At 36.5% G+C, this 22,302-nt stretch overlaps 1 protein-coding gene across 1 annotated transcript in view; it reads right to left on the bottom strand.

The window, feature by feature from the left end:
* ANO3 (anoctamin 3) overlaps positions 1 to 22,302 on the bottom strand; it is a 413,466-nt gene that overhangs the window by 128,829 nt on the left and 262,335 nt on the right. Inside the window, 1 exon segment of the mRNA XM_003781189.2 lies at positions 1,318 to 1,476. Coding sequence (XP_003781237.2) covers positions 1,318 to 1,476 — 159 coding nt within the window.

The following is a 22,302-nucleotide window of genomic DNA, read 5'->3' as shown; positions in this document are numbered from 1 at the left end:
AGAGCAGTGGTTCTCAACCTTCCCAATGCTGCAACCCCTTAATACAGTTCCTCATGCTGTGGTGACTTCCAACCATAAAATTATTTTTGTTGCTACTTCTTAACTGTAATTTTGCTTCTGTTTTAAATTGTAATGTAAATATCTGATAGGCAGTATGGTTTTAGGTGACCCCTGTGAAAGGGTCATTTGACCCCAAAAAGGGTCGCGACCCACAGGTTGAGAACCACTGATCTAGATCATTCATGAAAAAATTATCAGTTGTTTTTTATCCTGTCACTCTCATATTTTAAGAAAACTAGTTAAAACGCGGTGTTATAATCTAGATGTCTTGCAAATACTTAATTTAAATTTTTTTTTTTTTTTTGTCAATGGGGGAATGGTTCACTAAATCTCCAAGTTGCAATATATAGAGCATGACCTAGTTAGAAAGTTGAGTTTGTCCTAAATGTAATGGCAATTTATAATATCTGTAATCCATTGTTAGATGGCAGAACCAAAGAACGGAGGTCTGCATATCATATATATGAAACTAACTTTGTATAAAATGCTTAGATATGTTTTTAGATACATAAGAAACATTTCAAGGAGCGTCTAGCAGGAGAAAATGAAGGTGTCAACAAAATCTTCAAAGGAAAGTATGATTTGAAAGACATTAGATGGGGATTTTGCTTTTTTATTTTACACATTTCTATACTTTTAATTTTTTACATTAAGATTGTTTCTTTCTGTAAAAGGATAAATATATTTTCTAAAACCCTAGAATGTTTACATAAAATAGCAAAAGTGGTTATTTTGGATACTAGACCATGAGGGAATTCTTCTTTCCTTCTTTGCGTTTTTTTTCTTCCAGTAAGCCTTGCTACTTCTACTCTTTCACCAGAAAAAAAAAATCCTTTAAAAAAGATGTTTTCTTTAAGGAGAAAAGAAGGATTGAGGAGACAACCATGCATGCTGCTGGGATCAAATACAAACACTAACGGTTTGGCAAATTCTTTTCTTTTTTATTTTCCTTTACATAGGATTTTTCTACTTTGCACAGGTATAATTATCCCTTGCTCAGTTTTAAATACTGTAAAAATAGTCATGCTCTTTGAAAAAATATTTAAATTATACAAAAACGTATCGGTTAAAAAGCAAATTCATTTAAATAGGACTATGGACAATAAATGTATTCATTTTACATTAGGGAGAAAATAACTATAATAACTACAATATTTTTTGATGTTGTGTGTCATATACTTCCCATACCAAAATGTTAGGTCATCATATCTGTTCCTGCCCATTATGTCACATAATTAATAAGAGTAACACACCCACCTCCTTCTCCAGCATCAAGCCTTCTGCTCTGAGGTTCTTTTCAAATGTGTTTCTTCTGTCATATTGTATATTGGTCTTTCTATAAACCAGGATGTAATCAATTCTCTTTTTGCCATCTTTGAACACAGGTCCACTGGATGCTATGTAATTCATGTCATTCTGCAAATAAGGGAATGAATATCAATAGTGTAGGTTAGACAAGCAGACACATTTTGTTACAATTATTTCTGTTTAGATACTAGCTACCCGATATTGAAACATGTATCTTTTCTATTCCCGTTGTGACATAGGGAGAGATAATTAAAGAAAGTTAATAATCTACTGTAGGATACCTGCTAACAAATGATGGTCTAGGATGTGAATTAAAGCGGTCTTATATCTGATGCTGGCATCAACATGCATGTGGTTTATATAATAAGATTCTCTGAGACTAATAATCATATAATAATAAATAGATAACACTACTTTCATTTACTATTTTATTTGATAATAAAATAAAACCAATAAATGTTGAATATTTACTAAATAAACATCATGCCCAGACTTAAGTACTTTCCATATCTTTATCTTATAGTCCATGTGACTACATGTACTAGTCACAATGTACTGATGCATTTTAAAGACATCAAGGCTTAAAGAATGCTGTACTGATAACTGAAACCAGTTGAATTTCCTGCACTGAATAATACTCAGTTCACGTATGCAACGTTAAGCTGAGAAGTAAATCAAAGACACAAAACCCTTCCCAGTAGCATCAAAGAAAATGAAATATCTAGGAGTATATTTCACCGAAGAGGTGAAAGGCCTCTATAGGGACAGTTACAAATCACAGAGAAGAGAAATCACAGAAGATATAGACAGATGGAAAACCACATGCTCATGGATGGGCAGAATCAACATTGTCAAAATGGCTCTACTACCCAAAGTGATTTATAGATTCAACAGAATCCCTATTAAAATACCAATGTCATTTTTTTTGTAGCCCTAGTAGAAACACTTCTATGCTCATGTAGAATCATACAAGACACTGGATAGCCAAAGATGTCTTATCTAAGAAGAATGAGGATGGAGGCATCACTTTCATCACCTTACCAAACTGTAAGCTACACTACAGGGTTAAAGTAATCCAAACAGCGTACTACTGGCATGAAAACACAGCCACAGACTTACGGATCAGAACAGAGGCCAGATATGAAACCACCCACTTATTCACATCTGATCTTTGACAAAGCAGACAAAAGTATACCCCAGGATAAAGGATCACTGTTTGATAAATGGTGCTGGGAAAACTGGATCGCCACACGTAAAAGACTGAAACAGGTTCTGCTTCTCACACCCAACACCATAATTAATCCGTGATGGATAACAGACTTAAACCTAAGCTACGAAACTAGAAGAAATCTATGTTTACAAGAAATAATAAAAGTGTTTTTGTTTATAATTTCTTTGAGTAAGGTATGACGCAGTCTCCAGGATGCAGTCCAGGCTCCCTCTTGCACATCTCCCAGTGGAAAATGGGTCCTCTCCTTCCACCTTTCTCATTTCTTCTGCTGCAAACTCTCTCGTTGATTTGTTTTCATTTTGCATTGCACAATGCATCTGCCTGCTGGCCCTTCCTCAGCATCAGAAGATGACGGGCTTCTCCTCTTTCTTGACTTTGTTCTTCACATTGCTCATAAGCTAAATGACAGGATTTCTCCTGTAAGAAAGCTGTGTCTGCATTTTTCCTCCAGGGGAGAGGGAAACAGATGCAACAACAACAACAACAACAACAAAAATGTGTTGGATGTTTTCCGACACAGTATTGGAAAATGTTTTGTAAATAACCATTGACTATTACGTAATTAAGGCTCTCGGCCTTGTATGCCCAACTGCCTTATTGGATTCTTCACATGCATGTCTAATGGGCATCTCCGAGTGAACTGTCCAAAATGAATTTTCCTATCTTCTCCAAGCAGAAGGTTTGAACAACTTCTTTATTCTGGTGAATTGCAACTCTACCCCTTTAATTGCTATGCCTAAAAGTCTTGAGCAATTTTTGTTTCTTCTCTCATCTGTCTCACACTCAAATGATCAAGAGAATCTTCCAAAATATATTTAGAAATTGACCACTTTATGACACATTTTTACTACCAGGCTCATCTAAAGTGTATCATCTCTCAAATAGATTACTCGCAATAGCCTGGCTTATCTCTCTGCTTCCACATTTTCTCCTCCACCGTCTGTTCTCAACACGATGGTTCAGTTATCTGAGGGATCCTGGACATTACAGAACAGATCATGTAACTCTGCTGCTCAAGACTCTCCAATTCGATCCCACTTCCCCAATTTATTTATACTCATGATCTGCTAATTTATAACATGTCATATAGCACAAATATAATTTTTAATTACTTTGTGTTTACTGACATTCTTATCCTATTAGAATATAAATTTTATGAAGAATATGTTCAGTGTTTTGTTCACAGAATATTTCAAACATCTAACCCATGACTGGACACATAGTAGGCATCGATAAGTATTTGTGGAAAGAAGGAAGGAAGAGTAACTACAGTTCTGTGTATTCAGGGAGGGCTGATCTCAAGATTATAAGGCCAAGAAAAGTTGTGTAGCGGTTTCTCATTATCTCCCACCCAATATGTACAACAGATCGAATTGTAGCGAGCTAAGATGAAGAATCACAGAACTGTAGTAGAACTGCAGGAGTCGTGGCTTGCCTCTTTGCTCTATCCCTGTGACTCCCTGCCTCCAAGCATCTCCGTGCTGATCTAAACAAGGACTGGGAGAAAGTGAAGTAAAATGCACATTTTCCAATGCATTTCACTTTATAGTATACCAGCCATCTCCAGTCTATTAAAAAGTATCCACCAAGTCTTAACACTACTCATAACTCATTTAGTCCAGGGTAAAGGCCAAAAGTCTCTCAGTGAAAGGACTTAGGATCCAAGTGATTAAACATGCCAACCCCTAAAGAAGGGTCCATTCTAGCCACTTTCTCAGTTAGGGTGCTTGCCGTGCTGCCCACAAAGTGATGATCATCCTGTCTTTTGCAGTACTACATTCTTAGGTATCTGGTTTTTGTTTTTTGTTTAATTTATTAATTTTTTTCTTATTGTTGCAGTTTGGCCAGGGCCGGGCTCGAACCTACCACCCTTGGCATATGGGGCCAGCGCCCTACTCCCTGAGCCACAGGCACTGCCATTCTTATGTATCTTTTTAGTTTTTAATCACCAAAACATGTATCCTTAAGCACTAAATTTTAGTTCTGTTTCAAACTTTATACAAAGGCGAACACACAATGAACAATCTTTCATGTCTGGTTTCTTTCATGCAATATTATTTGGCACAAAATCCATGTCTAATTTTCACATAGTTGTAGTTCCTTTTTCATCATTATTTACTATTCTATTCTATCAAAACAATAAAACTTATTTATGCTTCCTACTATTGCTGGACATCTGAGCTATTTCCAGTCTTGGCGATTACAAGCAAAACTATAATAAACATTCCTGGGTTTATCCTGAAGGATGCATTGGTATGTCTTTATGTATGTGATTCACAAGGAATGCTTATTTCCAACTTTTTTATATTATGCCAGCTAATATTCTCAATCGATTTATAACCTTGTCAGTAGCATTTTAGTTCCTTGTGCCTTATAATATTTTTCAGTCTTATTTAAAAAATTATTATTTTTTAGCCATTTGGGTGAAAGGATGCATAGTGTTAATTTATTAGGATTTTAATTTACATTTTTATGGTTACTGATGCCTTTTTAAGGATTCATTTTCTAATTAACAAGACTTTTCACATTTCTATGTATTTAAATCCCTAATGTCTGTCTGTGCTCAGATCTTCCACTATTTTAATGATGTTTGTAAATACAGTAGACACCCCCCCACCTCCTTAGACATGGTTTTACTTTCTGGTTTCATTTCTTGCAGTAAATGGAAAATTCCAGAGATAAATAACTCATAAGCTTTAAACTGGGATCATCTGAATGAGATAATCCTCCCAATTTATCATCAGAAGATCAGTAGTAGCCTCAGGCTGAATCATAATGCTTACAAAATTCACTTCACTGCATCTCATCACATAGGCATTTTATCATCTCATACCGCAAGAAGGGTGAGTACCATAAGATATTTAGAGGGGGAGAGAGACACCACTTTCACAGAAGTTTTATTGGAATATAATTGTCTCTCAGTATTTGTGGAGAATTGGTTCGAGGACTCACAGAGTATCTGTATATGAGCTACGCCTATCTTCTCATATATTTTAAATCATCTAGTTGGGATTGCATTTCAGAGGGTGACGGGCACAGGTGGGGCAGGGCAGAGGAAACTCTGGCCTGCTCAGAACACTGCTCTTGTGAGGAGAGCAGTGAGCTTTTACTTTGCTTGGTGCATGAATCCTGAAGCCCAGTGTTAATGGCAGACAATGGCTAAGGTTGGTCCAATTCTCCTCCATAATTTGCATGACTCTCAGGTGGACTCAAGCTCATAAGGCCAAGTGCCTGTGTTCTAGGCTTATGTTTCTTAATACTATCTATCCCATGGACTCACAAATACTGGAAATGATTTTCATTAGTTTCTTGTGGTTTCATTTGTTTTTGACCTGCTGTATCCTTTTAAGACAGTGTTTAATGTTAAATTAGGTGATAGCAGTCTGGACACTGTTAGTCTGATGCCATGTTTTACCTAGTTCTAGCTTTAAACTCTCATATTAATTAGAGAAAAGTCTAAAGGCTTTGGTATGTAATTAAAATTTACTAGAGAGTTACAAACATTTCCTCTCCATAGCTCTCATCATAGACTTTTCTTATTACAGAGAAAAAACCCATTCTTTTGTGATGCAATGTATACTCTCATGAAAATGAAATATGTAAACCATACAATGAAAAAAATATTTTAAAAGTATATATCTGATGAAGAACTTGTTTCCATAAGAAGAACTTGTTTCCATATATAAAGAATTCTCACAACTCAACAATAAAAACACAAATAAACCAACAAAAAAGGATGAAAAATTTGAATAGCTATTTCTCCAAAGAAGATATACAAATGCCCAACAAGTATGTTCAAAGATTCTTGGCAAAGAAAGTCATTAGGGAAATGCAAATTGAATCCACAGTGAGATGCCATTTCTCCTCTACTATGATGGCTATAATCTGATAGACAAAAAATAAGTATTGGCAAAGATGTAGAGAAATTTGAGCCCTCACAAATTACTGACGGGAAGTAAAATGGTGCAGCATCTTTGAAAACAGCTTGGACACTGCTCAGAATACTAAACATTAAGTTATAATATCATCAGTTTCCCTCCCCAGGAATCGACCCAAGGAAAACAAAAGTAGGCATTCATACAAAAACTTGCACACAAGTATTCATAACTGCATAATTCACCATAGTAAGAAAGAGGAGAAAAGTCCAAAGTCCATCAGCTTAATACAAAAGCAAAATGTGGTACATATATCATTCAATGAAATAGTATTTGCTGATAAAGAGGAATGAAATATTGACCTATGCTACATGTATCAACCTTGAAAATGCTATGCTAAATGGAAGAAGCCAGTCACAAAAAACTCTATGTGATTCCATTTATATAAAATTCAGCCTTAGGCAAATATATATAGCTAGAGAGAGGAGAATTATCACTTCCTAGTCCTGAGAGAACAGTGGGTAAAGTGGAGAAAACTGCTGCCAGGTACAGGGTTTCTTTTGCGCAAAACAAAATTTCCTAAAATTAGATTGTGGTGATCCTTGCACAATGCTATGAATAGACTAAAAACATCAAATCGTGCACTTTAAATGGGCGATGATTTGTATGATATGTACGTTGTATTGTAATCAAGCTGCAAAAAAATCAAGTGCAGATAAACAGTTGGTTGTGAAGTGCACAAAAATACAGCTGCCAGAAGCGAACATGAGAATTCAGAGTAGGTAAATATTTCTTAAACAGGGCATATGGTATTCATGCAGAAATAGGCAATGTCGAAATAGAAATGGAACAATGTTGAAATAGAAACAGAACCCAGATCCCAGAAAGAGACCAACATAAATATAACTGAGGCAGATTTACAAATCCAGGGAGTTTTCATGGATATAGTGGACTACTTGATTAGTGGCTTGAAGAAAACCAGTTAATTTTATGGAAATAAATAGACCTTTGACAACTTACAAAAGGGAGGGGCAAGAAACCAAAGGATTAAAGACTTAAATAAAAAAGGAAGATTTAAAAACTTCTAGAATAAAACTTAAGATTTTTAAAATAATGTTTGTAGATGAGTTTTGCTGGTGAGTTTTTAACAAAAAACTAAAAGCACCGGTACAAGTCATTAAAAGAGAAGGCCTGATAAATGTAATTATATTCAAATAAAAGCTTTGCACCTTTAAGCGATATCATAAAGGTCGTGGAAAGATAAGCTATAACCGGAAGATATTTTTCATGATTACAGCAAACAAAGCATTAGTCTTCAGGCTGTATGAATAACTCCTCAAAATCAATTAAGAAAAGGCAAATAATCCAATAATCCAAAAAATATCATATGACAAAAACAGGCATTTAACAAAAGGAGTATCACTACATTATCTGAACTAGCAAAATGCTGGAACAAACAGCTTATCAACTGAAAGTGAAAAAAAATAAATCATCATCAATTATTTAAAGCCACTGTTTTGTGGTCATATAGTAGAATATGGTGGCACTAAGGAATCTGCTTCCTGTGTCAAAGAGGTGCTGTTTAACTTTATAAAAATCAATGTAAATTTTATATTTCTTCAGGGTTTAAAACCATATAAAATAATGCTAAATGTTGTTTAATATGTTTGATGTAGTAAATTACAAAAAAAGATACTTTTTTAAATCTTTTTTAAGATTAAATTACAAAAAAGATATGTTTGATGTAGTAAAATACAAATTCTTAGGAAAGTGAATGACCAAAATCAGAATAGAGGTTTTTCTGTTGAGACAAACGAAGAAAAGAATCAGGAGTGTTGTCATACGGGAGTCTCAATTTTATCTGTAATAATTTATTCTAAAACATATAACAAGCAATTCAAATCCAGTAAAGCTCCATGTTGGAAATAGGTTGTTATGGTTTAATATAATCTAATAATATGGTTTTTATATGTGTGAAATAACCGTGATTTAAGAGTTCAGTATGACCTATGACCTCATTTGAATAAATAATAATGGGATTATATGTTTGTTTAGTTGTTAAAATTTTACTTGTAACTTAAGCATCAGTTTTCTGACCAGTACCACATAACAGGGACAATAACAATCTTGCATTACTACAGTTCAGTGAGTTGAATGGTCCCTGAAACAAAATGGTATATTTGCTAAAATTGTTATTATAACTAAATATTTTTAAACAGTAAGCTTCAGTTTTAATAGTGTATTCTCTTTGGTCAACTACATTTGTACCTACATCAGTATTTAAAAAAACTTGAAATATGATGAAATGTATTCATCAGAGATATTAAACTGGAAGTGTGGTCACTGGTGATTCAGAAAGGATCCCACGGGGTCTAAAGAGCATCCTTAGGGCGGCACCTATGGCTCAAGGAGTAGGGCGCCAGACCCATATGCCAAGAGTAGCAGGTTCAAACCCAGCCCTGGCTAAAAGAAAAAAAAAATCAAAGAGCATCCTTAGCAGCAAATGACCATCTTAGAGCACATGGGTTTAGTTTTGAATACGGTCAAGTCCCACGATGGCCACAGGCAAGACAGCTCTAGATGACTCACTCCTTAACTCAGCCTGCATTATTCTACCCTTCCACTAGTAATCAGATTGGAAATGCAAATAAAATATATTGAAGAATTTACTAAGAGTTTGGGAATGAAAATTTGCCTGCTGAAAGATCAAATTTTAAATGCAGAGTAAAATCAAATGTCATTATCACAAAGGAATTTCAGGAGTGAAACTTCGGAGGAAGTTTGAAAAAATCGAAAACATGATGTCAAAGCATTGCCTGCTATCATGAATGCCACATTTGCCCTTGAGGAGGTCCCGAAAGAAAATAAAACAAGAGTATTTATTATATAGGGGCACCTGATTTCCAACATATATTTAGAAAACTCACTTAAAACATTGATAACCTCACAGTTCCCATGAAAATATTCCTAAGAAACAACTATACTTCTATTAGTGGCTATGTGGATTAACTTGTTCCCCAGAAAACAAAAATTAAGCAAATCAAAAATTTAAGAAACATTGAAGAGTACACAAGATAAAGAGGAATCATGAGGTTGAGTTCAAGACAAAGCAGAAATCAGGAATTAAGTAGCATATCTGAGCACTTGGGTCACTTTTTATCTCCAAGGACATTTGCAAATCGTGCAAACGGAGACTTTCTTATTAGTTCATTTCTATGTGCTAAGTGCCAGGGGTACAATGGGGAGTGAGTCAGACAGCCCAGTTTGAACAGGATATTTTTAGGACAACTCAGTAGTAAGTGTGCTCGAAATATTAAGATACTCCCTCTTCATTTGGCTCTGGATTCATAACAGATGAAAAGCAGGCAGGTGCCTGAAAAGAAGTAGAAACTCAACCAGAGAGGTCAAATTTTACAAGGGCAGTTTTAATTATTTGCTTGTTAGTAAATTGCAAAATCAAAATGTCAAGTCAAAATATGGAACAAAGATAAGATCTCTGAAACATAGGAATGGCCCCAGAATATTATCTCAGCCAAAGACTCCTGTTTCGATTGAATATTTCATTCGAAATGGCAAACCTCCAGATGAAGGGATCAAAGTTTCTGGCACTGAATAACTGCTCAGTACGTTTCATCACCAGTGCCCTTGACTCTGCACATGGAAAGTAGGAAAATTCACATATGTTCCAAAGCAAACTTTTCCCAAACTATCAGGTATTTACTATTAATTGTGTACTTAGAGAAGGTGGAGAATGAAATGACCTTCACGACAAGATGAATTTTATCTGTTGAGAAAAGTATTGGCTTCTGCAGAAAAGCTAAGCCTTAGGTTGTATTCTTTACGTTTGCAGAAAATCACTTTTCATGACCTAGTAGTCCTATGTTCCCCTTTCCTTTCTTTTAAAAGCTCTATCAATAAGACAAAAATTTTTTAGACTCCAGAAGAGGAAGATATTTACTAATATCATAAGCAGATGAACTTATCATGTTTAACAATAATATACTCAAGAGTACAAATGATGGGAGGCTGAGGCAAGAGAATCTCTTAAGCCCACGAGTTTGAGGTTGCTGTGAGCTGTGACAGCACAGTACTCTATCAGTGGCAATGGAGTGAGGCTCAAAAAAAAAAAAAAAGAGTACAAACGAATTAAGTCATGTTTGAATCTTTGGAAAGTTGGCATTGAAAATATATCATAAAATATTCATGCCTACTTTTCCAGGAGCAGAGCTCATTCTAGCACCAGACTTATTCTTGCTTTTAAAATTTAGATATTTATAAAGAGATAAAGATAAAATAGTTAAACCTATGAGAATAATTTAATATTATGGTCCTTGCTATTTCTACTTGTGTAGACTTTTTTGATGTTGGTATGTAAGTTTCCTATCTTGCATCAGGACAGGTCAGAATAAAACCACTGGATCTTAACCAGTCTTTAGTTACAGGTAGTATTTCTAGAAAAACACACCTACGTATTCAAATAATTATGTATAAAATTTCAGGGGTTCATAGGGCCCTTGGAGCCCTTGTGAGAGGTCCCTTAGAGGTTCATGGATACCAGGCTCAGAACCTCTGGGTCAGACAATCTCTTACAATCCCTCTAATTCAGGAAGTAGCTGCCTCTGTAAGCAAAGCTCCCCTGGCAAGTCTTGGCAGAGAGAAGTTAAATAACTCACATAAAACCCTCTAAGCATTTTAGAAGCACCATAGCTGAAGTAATGGTGAAACCCTGTGAATTTTTAAGAAAAATGGGCATTAGTGGAGGCAAGTGGAAGCATTCATATTTCTTTAATATTTTTGAGAAGAGCATGACTTGTAGTTGAGACACCAAAGATGAATACTCACATCGATTCCCTATCCCATGCTACTGTGCACCAATAATTAAGGTTTAATCATGTGTATTTATAAAATGTTGCTAACAAGGCCATGTACTTCTCTACAAAATTGTAAAGATGGTGGCTGCTGTACATAAAAACTAGTGAGAGTGCCGGACTTCTTAGCTGTATGTATATAACATGTATACGTGATTTTTAAAACTGCAGACCACCACTTGGATATTTTTTATATTTCACTTTTTATTTATTTTTATTTTATTTTTTGAAACAGATTCTCACTCTGTGCCCTGGGTAGAGTGCTGAGGCATCCTAGTTCACAGCAACCTTAAACTCTTGAGCTCCTTAAACTCAAGGGCAATCCTCTTGCCTTAGTCTCCCAAATAGCTGGGACAACAGGAGCTCACCACAATGTTGGGCTAGTTTCTCTCTCTCTCTCTTTCTATATCTATCTATCTATCTATATATATAGATATATAATATATCTTATATTATATATCTTATAGATATAGATATAGATATATATCTATAAGATATATATATATATATATATATATTAGGCTGAGCTCCTAAGCTCAGATCCACCGACTTCTGCTTCCCAAAGTGCTAGGAGTATAAGTGTGAGCCACCACGCCTGGCCTGTACTTTTTCTTTTTTCATTAAAAAAGACATTGCCAAAATATTAGTCTAAAAAATAACAGATGTTGATTATCGCTTACCTAACATACATTAAAATAATATTCTGTTAACATTTTTCAGTTGTTATTGTGCACCTTAAAAATTATTTTGAAAATTATGCTTTGGCAAACATATCAAGCCACTAAATACCTTAGCTTAAATTAAACCTATTCTGGGTTTATTTACTATTTTCCATGGCCAAAAACTCGAAGACGCGCTCATAAGAACCATAGAACATGAATAAAGTCTAGTATGGGGGTAGAGGGACGTGTGGGGGGGAGGACAATGGGCAGCATGGGGGGAGGACGACTGGTAGAAGGAGGGATGGCATGAGGCCAGATCTCACTGATGAATCCATTGTAAGGGTGCCTAGCATGCCCCCTGGGTGAGGGGCTCTTCTACAAATTAAACTGTACTCTGGAAGTGAGAACAATGTAACCTAAAAATCTGTACCCTCATATTAATTTGAAATTTAAAAAAAATTAAAACAATATAAAGGGCAGTACCTGTAGCTCAAAGGAGTAGGGCACCGGCCCCATATGCTGGAGGTGGTGGGTTCAAACCCAGCCCCAGCCAAAAACTACAAAAAAATAAAAAATAAAATAAAGACTGGTGCTACTATCTCTTCTCCAGAGCTGGAGTAGCACGTGCCTTTCATGGAATGTAAACTCTGTGTCTCTATTTAATGACCACAGTATTTTGAAACTATTAAAAAGCCATAGGTAATTCATCTCTTAAAAAATAAAAATAAATATCAGAAGGTAAGATTGGGCAGAACCTTAGTTTGGAAGCCAGAGAAACTGGCTTTCTGCTGCTCATAGACTAACGTGAATCTCTGATAAGGCACTTCTGTGTCAGAAGAGAAACAGAGGGCTGTAACTCCGTGACGGATCTGGAAGGTCATTAAAACACTGCTTATCTCTTAGCCAATATTGCCCCCGAGAGTGTGTGCAGTCCTTTGCAGTATGCTTCTGTGTGGACAGTAGCAAAATGTGTCCATATACGTACAAGGATGGACACAAGTAACATATCATAAAAGCCTGATTATTAAAATTCAGAAGTGTAAATTTCATTAACTTAAAAAACAATCTCTCTCACACACACACACACAGAAATCTAGTGTGCTCAGGAACCACATTGTGCTACCTGTTAAAGAAATAATAAGGCATCTGTCATTCAACAAATCTCTTTTACTCATGTTGTATGTCTATTCAGTCCCAGAACTCGTTCTAGTTACTGGAAATAGAGAACCAAAAGGCAAATGAAAGACAAAAACAAGTGCTAACACAGAGTTTTGAAACACTTATGTGCTGAGAATTGTGCCTGCCTTTCAAACCTTAGCTCTTTCCATCATATGGGAACCATAGAAGCCTCGTATTAAAAGTTTATTCTTTGGAAGTAGAGAGGCTAGGATTTGAATTCTGGTTCTGCTTCTTAACTAGCTATGTGGACTTGAATGTTCCTAAACTTTGTCTTCATTAGTTTTTTCACTCATGAAGTAGGACACATATTCCCTATCATATAGAATTCGGTACTCAATAAAAACTATTGATTTAGTGTTCTTCTATCTTATTTACCATTTTAGGAGAGGGTAAAAAGCAGTGAACATCACAGAAATGGCCTCACAAATTCAGTCATGAGGATAAATGAACTGATACACCTCAAACCTATTAGTAGACAGTTAAAGCACTATCGTTACTGCTGTAACTATTAAACAGTGATACTTTGGGTGGAGAACAGGATGACCACCACATATACGCAAAAGAAAATAATTTTAATAAAGTAAGTGGCAGGTATTAAATGACAAATGACTTTCTGGCATATAATAAACATTTTAAACTAAGTTTAAAGAAGATGCTGCCTTTCTTGTCTACTTTCTTTGCATTACTATTATCATTATTGCTTAATACTTTGTTGCAGCAATGGTCTGATTTCTTTTCTGAACGTATTTATCTTCATTCATTCTTTGCGAAGTTTTTGTTTCTAGTCCTTATCTTAAACATTGTTATCGTTGGTAAATTTTTAGCCTTTTTTAATTCTGTGAAGGCAAAAGGTGGAAACCTAATAATCACATGTATTTGTAAAAATAAAAACATAATTAAAAAAAAAACAGAAGAGACTGTCATTATAGAAGTTAAATACAGGGGGCTACCATGGAAACTGGTGCTGGACCAAGGTAGCTTTACTGAATAGTTAAGTTTTACCAATCAGACGCTATATAAGTAGAACGATCCACAAGATAAGGTGTGTGCAAATTTAAAAAAAAATAAGAAAAATAAGATCAGATCGTACCATAACTGTTTAAGCATCTCTCAACACTCATTTGGAAGTGAAACAGAATAATTGACATAGAGCAGAACATATAGCTCAGCTTGCTAATGCTAATAAGACAGGAACTTTTAGTCTCATTCATTCGAATGCTTCCAGGAGGAGCTAATTGTATCAAGCACCATTTGAATTCCAGATAACTAAGCTATTCCTATTCCATGGCCAGTGGCCCATAATCAGTATAATTTTTTCTTGTCCATTTTAGAGTGGGAAACTCTGGAACACAGAAGAGTCCTTGTCCTTATTGTGATTGGCGCAGGTTTAAGAAGTTACATATAGTGTGCAGAAAGGCTGCTGAATTGTACTTAAACAAATTAAGTATCCTTCGCATAAAGTTACTATTTAATAAATGATGTATGTGGAATTGAATGTTTGCCTTTAAGTTTTTGTATTTTTAAGAAAACTTCAGAAAATCATAACTTATAGGGCTGCATTAAGTCCAGTGCTGTTTTGAAGGAAATGGAAGGAGGGTTCTGGGCAGAAAATTCAACTGTTTCCTGTTCAGGGACAAGGAGAATGTCAGTAAATTGTGTTAAAAAACAAATTTTCTGGGGTTGCCTGTGGTTCAAGGAGTAGGGCGCCAGCCCCACATACAGGGGGTGGTGGGTTCAAGCCCAGCCTCTGCCAAAAAAAAAAAACAAACAAATTTTCTTATGGCTATCTTAATACTACCAAAGTGACATGAAGTGGCAGGGACAAGATTGCTGTTCCCTTACTCCTAAGACTTCTTGGGGCCTCTTGGTAATGAAGCCCTCTCACACCCTCTTTCCATTTTCTGAATACCTTTCCTTGAAGGTATTGTTGAATTATGAATTACAGGAATTATTACATGGATTATTTTTTTCTCAAAGGCAGCTTCTGCCAGCATTCAGAAGCTGCTTTTAAATTTTCAGAAATTTATGACCCAGCTGCTTTCACACTGGTGCCTTGAAAATTCATGGTTTTTAAAGACCATTTCTTAAATACACATTTAATTGTGTGAAAGTAGAAGCCATGTCTTTGTTGGTTACAACTCTTTACGTGGTGTTTTGTCTACTATCTGTCATATGGTGAGTGTACAGGCCAGACAGATTCGATAGGAAAGTTAGTAATGTTTCCTAAAGTTTCCCAAAGTTAGTAAACACATTGAATATCTCATTCTCGAAACCTATATATGACTCTTAATATCATTAAGTGCCCAGCCTCACAAATAGCCTTGATTGGAAAAAGCCCCACTGCTGCACCATTTCCATAATTCCCTTATGAGACATAGGTGAGGGGAAAATGCATGGGAATATACACACAATCTGAGCAGGGAACAATAAAACAGGAATTTTATAACAGCCTCTGCACACTAGGTCCAGATTCCCAGGCATGATTCAACAGCAGAGGAATTGAAATAGGATAAATAACCAGCTTTATGAACAACTTTGAAGAGCTATAGTTTTGACATTGATTTGTAGTTTCCTGTGTTTAAGAACTTCCATGGTGTAGCAATAAAGAATGACTGAAATGATAGAAGATATTAACTTCCATTCTTGTTTGGTGTTCTGAATTATGATCAGTTTGGGGACTAATCCATGAGCTGATGAGAAAACACTCAACTTACATGTCTGTTAAGCCCATTTGTTCTAAACTCTTGTTTGAGTCCGTTGCTTCTTTGTTTAGTTTCTACTTGGAGGATCTGTCCAGGCAAACACGTTCAGCAACAGGCCAATTAAAACACTTCTCCAGGTGAGTCAGCAAGCCTTGTTTTTCAATGTGGCAATGCTACAGTCCCTGGTAAACATTTCCTTCATTGGTCCCTTATTATGGGAAAACGTGCCAAATTTAAGGATTGCATTTGGAAAGAACATGTGGTTTGGGGAGAGAATAAGTTGTTGGCATGTGGTTGGTGTAGCCACTGGCTAGATGGCTGGAAGGAGGGAGCCGTATTTGTTGTTAGTTCTGAAGTCACAGGGATCTTGGCTTCCTTTTTCTACATTTGTTTCCCTGAAGAACTTAACTTGCTTTTATTATTTGAGATAGAATGGCTTAATATGTAGTCTCTATCCTGACTTACTGGAACTCCACTCTCTCAGAATCATGCAGCTATAACTCCTAAATATTGAGCTGTAAAGCACTAAAGCCTTAACTTTGCATTTTGTCAGTTTGTTAAAAGTGCTTGGCAATCTGGTTTGGTATCCAGAGTTAAGAGTTCATAATAAAAAGGGTGTGCATATTTCCAAGGAAGGGGAGAGGGAGGAAGAGAGGACAAGAGAGAAAGAGAGAGAGAGAAAGCAACAGTGTTTGAGCTAAAAGATTGTTGCGACTAATTTCTTGGAGACTTTGGAAGCCAAGAAATTATAAGTCACCAAAAGGTCTTTGAAAATTATGTTGGTGTCTGCACAGCAAGAGCAAATGCATTAAAATGGTGATGGGGAGACGCAGCATCACAGATGATTCTTTAAAATAGTAATAGATACTGGTACATACTACTTCTTTTCCACTAAATGCCTCTCTTCCTGTGGCCTGCCTTGATGCTTTAAGACTCTATCAAATGAAGATGACAGAGTCAAAATTTCAGAGTCTACACAGCTGTAGTTTCTGTAAGCACCATACCTGTCCCAACGTCTCTTTTGTTTTACACATGACTATTTTTCATTCACTGAGGAAAATATTCTAATTCAGTGTCAAAAATGCTCATAGTTTCTGCAAAACTCTTAAGATCTTGTATCAGGATGAAAAAAATCCCTTGAAGGCAGTATCATGAATATCTTCTTGCTACCAAAAGAAGAACTGCTTACCTTAGAAAAACTAAAATGAAAATTTACATCTACAAACACATAAATGATTTGAGCACTCTGGTAAACAGAGTTTTTGAAAACATTGCTTTTCAAAGAAGTGCCATCCCAAAGGAAAACATAAAAACAGGGATAAATAATGTCAGTCCAGAAGCTTCTGCTTAGGAAGCCTAAACATATACACTTCTCGTTATTTAATTCCTCTTATAATTATTTAAAATAAATAAAATTCCAGGACTGGAGATGGTGCCTCATACCTATAATCCTAGCACTCTGGGAGGCCAAGGAGGGAGGATAGCTTGAGGTCAGGAGTTAAAGACCAGCCTGAACAAGAGGAAGACTCCATCTCTACCAAAACCAGAATAAATTATCCCAGCATGGTGGCACACACCTGTAGTCCAGCTACTCCTCTCTAGGAAGGCTGAGGAAGGAGGATCTCCTGCGTCCAGGAGTTTGAGATTATAGTGAGCTATGATGATGCTACTGTATTCTACGTGAGTAATAGAGACTCTGTCTCAAAAATAAATAAATAAATAACATAAGTAAATTCCCCAAAGAATATTTACTTTATTGATAGTACATTTTTAAAAAAGACAAGCTAAATATACTTTCAGATAGTATAATGAAATAAAGACAAATAGAATTCAATCATATACATATATAATTTTTCCTTACATGTAGATAGGAAATCATCTGAAAAAGATATCTAAAATTTCTAAGGAGGATGTTTTCTAAGATGCACACAAAAATATCTGTATTTGACTTACTTCTAAGTGGGAACATTTAAATTAAAAGGCCATAGTTGAAAGTATTCTATGAAATCCGCCACTAATCACCAGCATAATTTCCATCCTGTTCAGTGTGATTCAAGAAACACTGAGCGGGCAGAGAGCCTTGAGCGTGTGTGAAATAGTACATGAGGGAGGCTGATCTCTGTTCCCAGCTTGGGTTTTGCTTGCCTTTTAGAACTTTCTCAGAGCAAGAATAGATCCTTACTTTGTTCACAGACATTCTTCTCCTTTTTTGCCTTCTCAATTCCCTATGGTTCATTATTTTCCAATGCCTTAATCGATTCTCCATCTTTCAGCTCCATGTAATAATTCAGGACAGTGGTTCTCAACCTTCCTAATGCCATGATGCCTTTTCACTGTTAAAAGGGGTTGCGACCCACAGGTTGAGAACAGCTGCTTTAGGAGGAACTTTATCAGCAGGGTCCATGCTAGGCAGGCTAACGCCTCTTCACACACACTGCACCATTTACTGAGTGGCGTAGGGAGAGGCCAGCTCTCTGGTATTCGGCATTGTAGATCCTTTTGTTTTAGATTATAAACATATAGCCCGCACCATTGATGACCCTCTACTCATCATCTCCTTTATTCCCCTATCTAACATCCCACCTCTGGAGATCAGGGAACAAAGCAGAATTTGCTATCTATACCACAGAGGAAAGCGAGCACCAGGGTCCACCCCACAGTGCAGCTCTCCTCCCGGATCATTCGTGTGCTCCTTCCTCTGACTGCTCCTTTCCTTCACCTCAAGCCCACTCTCATTTTCACTCAATCAAACAACCTGTGAGTAAGGCCAGCATGACTGTTGTGTTCTTGGATCAATTACTAAACCTCTAAAATCCTTGGTTTTCTTCATCTGTAATAATATAAGTACATTTTCTCTATGTTGCAATTACTATATGGTGGCATTATTCTAAGTTTTTCTTGAGACAGAGTCTCACTATGTCACCCTTGGTAGAGTGCCATGGGCGTCACAGCTCATAGCAACTTCAAACTCTTGGGCTTAAGCAGTTCTCTTACCCCAGCCTCCCAAGTAGATAGAACTACAGGCACCCACTGCAACACTGGGCTATTTTTGTTGATGTTGTTGGAAGTTGTCATTGTTGATTTTAGCTGTCTCGGGCCAGGTTCGAACCCACCAGCCTTGGTGTATGTGGCCAGTACCCTACCTACTGAGCTACGGGTACTGCCCTATTCTAAGTTTTTCAATGTATACTCATTCACAGATTCCTTGCCTCCCAAATACTCAGTGAGGTGAGTATTATTACCTAACACCAGACCGTCAGATTTTGTAGACAGGGAATCTGAGCCACTGAAAATTTAAACAGTTTTCCAGTGTCACACAGGATGTAAGTGGCAGTGCCAGGATTGAGATCCATGTGTCCTAATTCTAGGGAGAATGTTCTTAAAGATATCAAGTTATGTTGAATGATTTATATTTATAAAAGGATGATAAAACATCTATATTACTTATGTTTATCATGTAAAGCATTTTATACTGTTTGGCACATAATTTCTGCTCAATTAATTTTAGAATTACCTTTATTATTTTAAATTTTTATTTGTACTGCCTGAAACTTTGTATTTCATAAACAAAAGCCTGGCATTATCTGTTCTTAAGAATCACAGTGCATCTTACAAGGGTACATGTGAAACTTACTAAATGTGGAATATAAATGTCTTAACACAATAACTAAGAAAATGGCATGAAGGCTATGTTAACCACTTTGATGAAAATATTTCCAATTGTATAAAACCAGTACACTGTACCCTTTAATGTACACAGCAATGATTTAATAAAAAAAAAGAAAAAGAAATGAATAATAAAAAAAAGAATCAAACTGAAGTGTTCATTACATCCACTGAAAAGTCCCTTTGTCATTTGTGTAAAAATTACACACAGAAGCCAAGGTTAATTGGCGTACTATACTCGAATTGGTTTGAATATTATTCTAGCTCCCCCAGCAGCGGCTCAGTTGGCTGACTGTGTGATCCAGCCTCGTGTTGATAGTGCTTTATAAGTTTGAAGTTCGTGTTTATGGGTATGAGGCATCAGAGGCTCCTGAATAAGACTTGTTATATATATCCCTCCTGTCCTCATTCCTGTGCTCTCTCTCCAGCCTGTTTGTCTCCACACTGGGTGCTACACAGAGTGAGTCTCTTGCTTTGGCCCCTGCCTCCACATAAACGAGTGCAAACTGTACCTTTGCTCATCCTTTCCCTCCACTGGTGCAAACCCTTCTCTCAGCTATTGGCAATCACGTTTTCAATGCCCTTTTATTTTTTTCCGATTTATGCTTTTGTTTTCTCAATAATGTATGATAGAAAATAAAGAGAATATAAAAGCACAGCTCGCAGTAACATTTCAGAGATAATTGCTAGTTCAAGTTCAGAGTTGTTGTTTTTTTCCTCTCATTCTCTCCTCTCCATTCCCCCAAATATAGATTGAGCTGTATGCATGTCTGAATATATTTTATAAATTATATAACACAATATATAATACAGACATACACAGAAGTTTGTTCATACTGTTTTAAAAATGTTCCTATTCAGCAGCAACCCATGTATATGCATTATAAATCATCTAGATTCTTTCAGTTCCAAATGGCCGAAGTCTATTTTGAACCAAATAACCATAGTGTCTTCCTAAGCGCAAAAGGACTTTTTTGTTCATATAATAAAAATTATTCATCTATCAATCCCTAAAATGTCCCAAGCTACTTGTTTTAAGAACTGATAGTTCTGAAGATCCGAATGCAATTGCTGGGACACCCACTCTCCTATTATTTCTCGTCTCCATCCTCCATCTCTTAATTCTGCTTTTACTTGCTTGTGTTTGCTTTTAAAAATTTCATCCTTTCCTGTTCTTAAAAAATTTAGACAAGATAAATTCAACAAAGTTTATTTGAGCAAAGAACAATTCAGGAATTGAACAATAGTCAAAACTGGGAGAGGTTCAGAGAACTAACTCCTGTCCCGTGAACAGGGAGCTTTCATAGTCTCAACACGGGAGCACAGTAAAAAAATCACCTGACTGGCTAAAGGTAAGCATTTGCTTAATTGTGTTTACTATAATGAGAGATTTCTAGTTATATAGTTAATCAGCAATTGGCTATTTAAGAATAAGGCTAAGTTTTTTTGTTTTGTTATTTTTTATTTCAAATTGGTTATAAGAAATGCTTCCAAATCAAGTTTTGGTTTGCTTGTAAAAGAATTCTAGATACAGAAACAGTCCCAGGTTTATGGCCTACTGCATATTTTGCTTTTCTAAAAAAATTTTCTTCCTACGGTGGGGAGGAAGCATCTTTCCTCTACATAGGTTTTGGGGGAACTTTATAGGGTGGAGCTCAGCTTGAGAAACTTGCCCATTACTGGATCTCTCATTCTAGCCAAAGGGGCAGAAAATTCTGCTTGACTTGCTTAGGGCAGGGAAAGAGGGCCAGCAATGGAAGCAATGTCTGAGGGAAACAGCAGGAAAAGTCCACCACGTCTCTCTATGTCAATACAGTATTGCCTTATAGAGTTTATATTCATCTGGTTTCACCTGGGAAAGGCCAGAAAACAAAGGCTATTCTAGTTAGAGTGATTATTTTCATTTTATTTTAGTATAAATTGTACACGAAATGGAGAATACATGATACTGGGGCTCTTCCAACTTTTTCTTACTTTTCATAAAGGATTTGCTGAGGTCGCTCATGAAGACTAGATCTGCTGTGTCAGGGAACCCCAGAACTAGGTCTCGCTGTCCTTGATATGGTGTTTCCTAGGCATGGGGGACACCACAAGTTTATATTCTCATATTTTATTATGTTATGCCATCAGCCCACTCTGAGGATTAGTGTTGCAGGTTGGCCACGTCTACGGTGACCAGACGTCCTGCTTTTGGCGGGACAGTCCTGCTTTTTAACAATTTGTCCTGTGTCCTGCGGCATTTTAAAAAAGTCCCAATTTTTGGACAGAATGCACGAACAGACAGGAGAACAGGACGGGAGTTTTATATTATTTTTGTTAATTTTATAATGTTAATCTGTAATAATAACAAATAATTGTTGAGAAGTGATTATCGAGACTGCTTATCAAAGTTTGCATTGTTGTCAGGACCTGCTCCCGCCCCCCCCACCATGGTGTCCCACTTTACCAATGTTAAAATCTGGTCACCCTAGTCATGTCCCAAGGTACTTTTGTACCTCAGCAGCTAGGACACTGGCCACAGACACCAGGGCTGGTGGGTTTGAACCTGGCCAGGCCTACAAAACAACAATGACGACTATGACAAAGAGGAGAAATAGATGGGCATTGTGGAGGGTGCCGGTAGGCCCAGCTACTTGGGAGGCTGAGGCAAAAGAATTGCTTAATCCCAAGAGTTTGAAGTTGCTGTGAGCTGTGATGCCACAGCCCTGTACCAGAACATTATCTAGTTTTATGGTTATATTCTTTATCTCC

This window comes from Otolemur garnettii, unplaced genomic scaffold (assembly GCF_000181295.1).
Source record: "Otolemur garnettii isolate 467f Iridium unplaced genomic scaffold, OtoGar3 scaffold00001, whole genome shotgun sequence".
NCBI classification, from domain to species: domain Eukaryota; kingdom Metazoa; phylum Chordata; class Mammalia; order Primates; family Galagidae; genus Otolemur; species Otolemur garnettii.
Note: the sequence above shows the minus strand (reverse complement) of the source record. Positions and strands in the feature narration are given on the sequence as shown.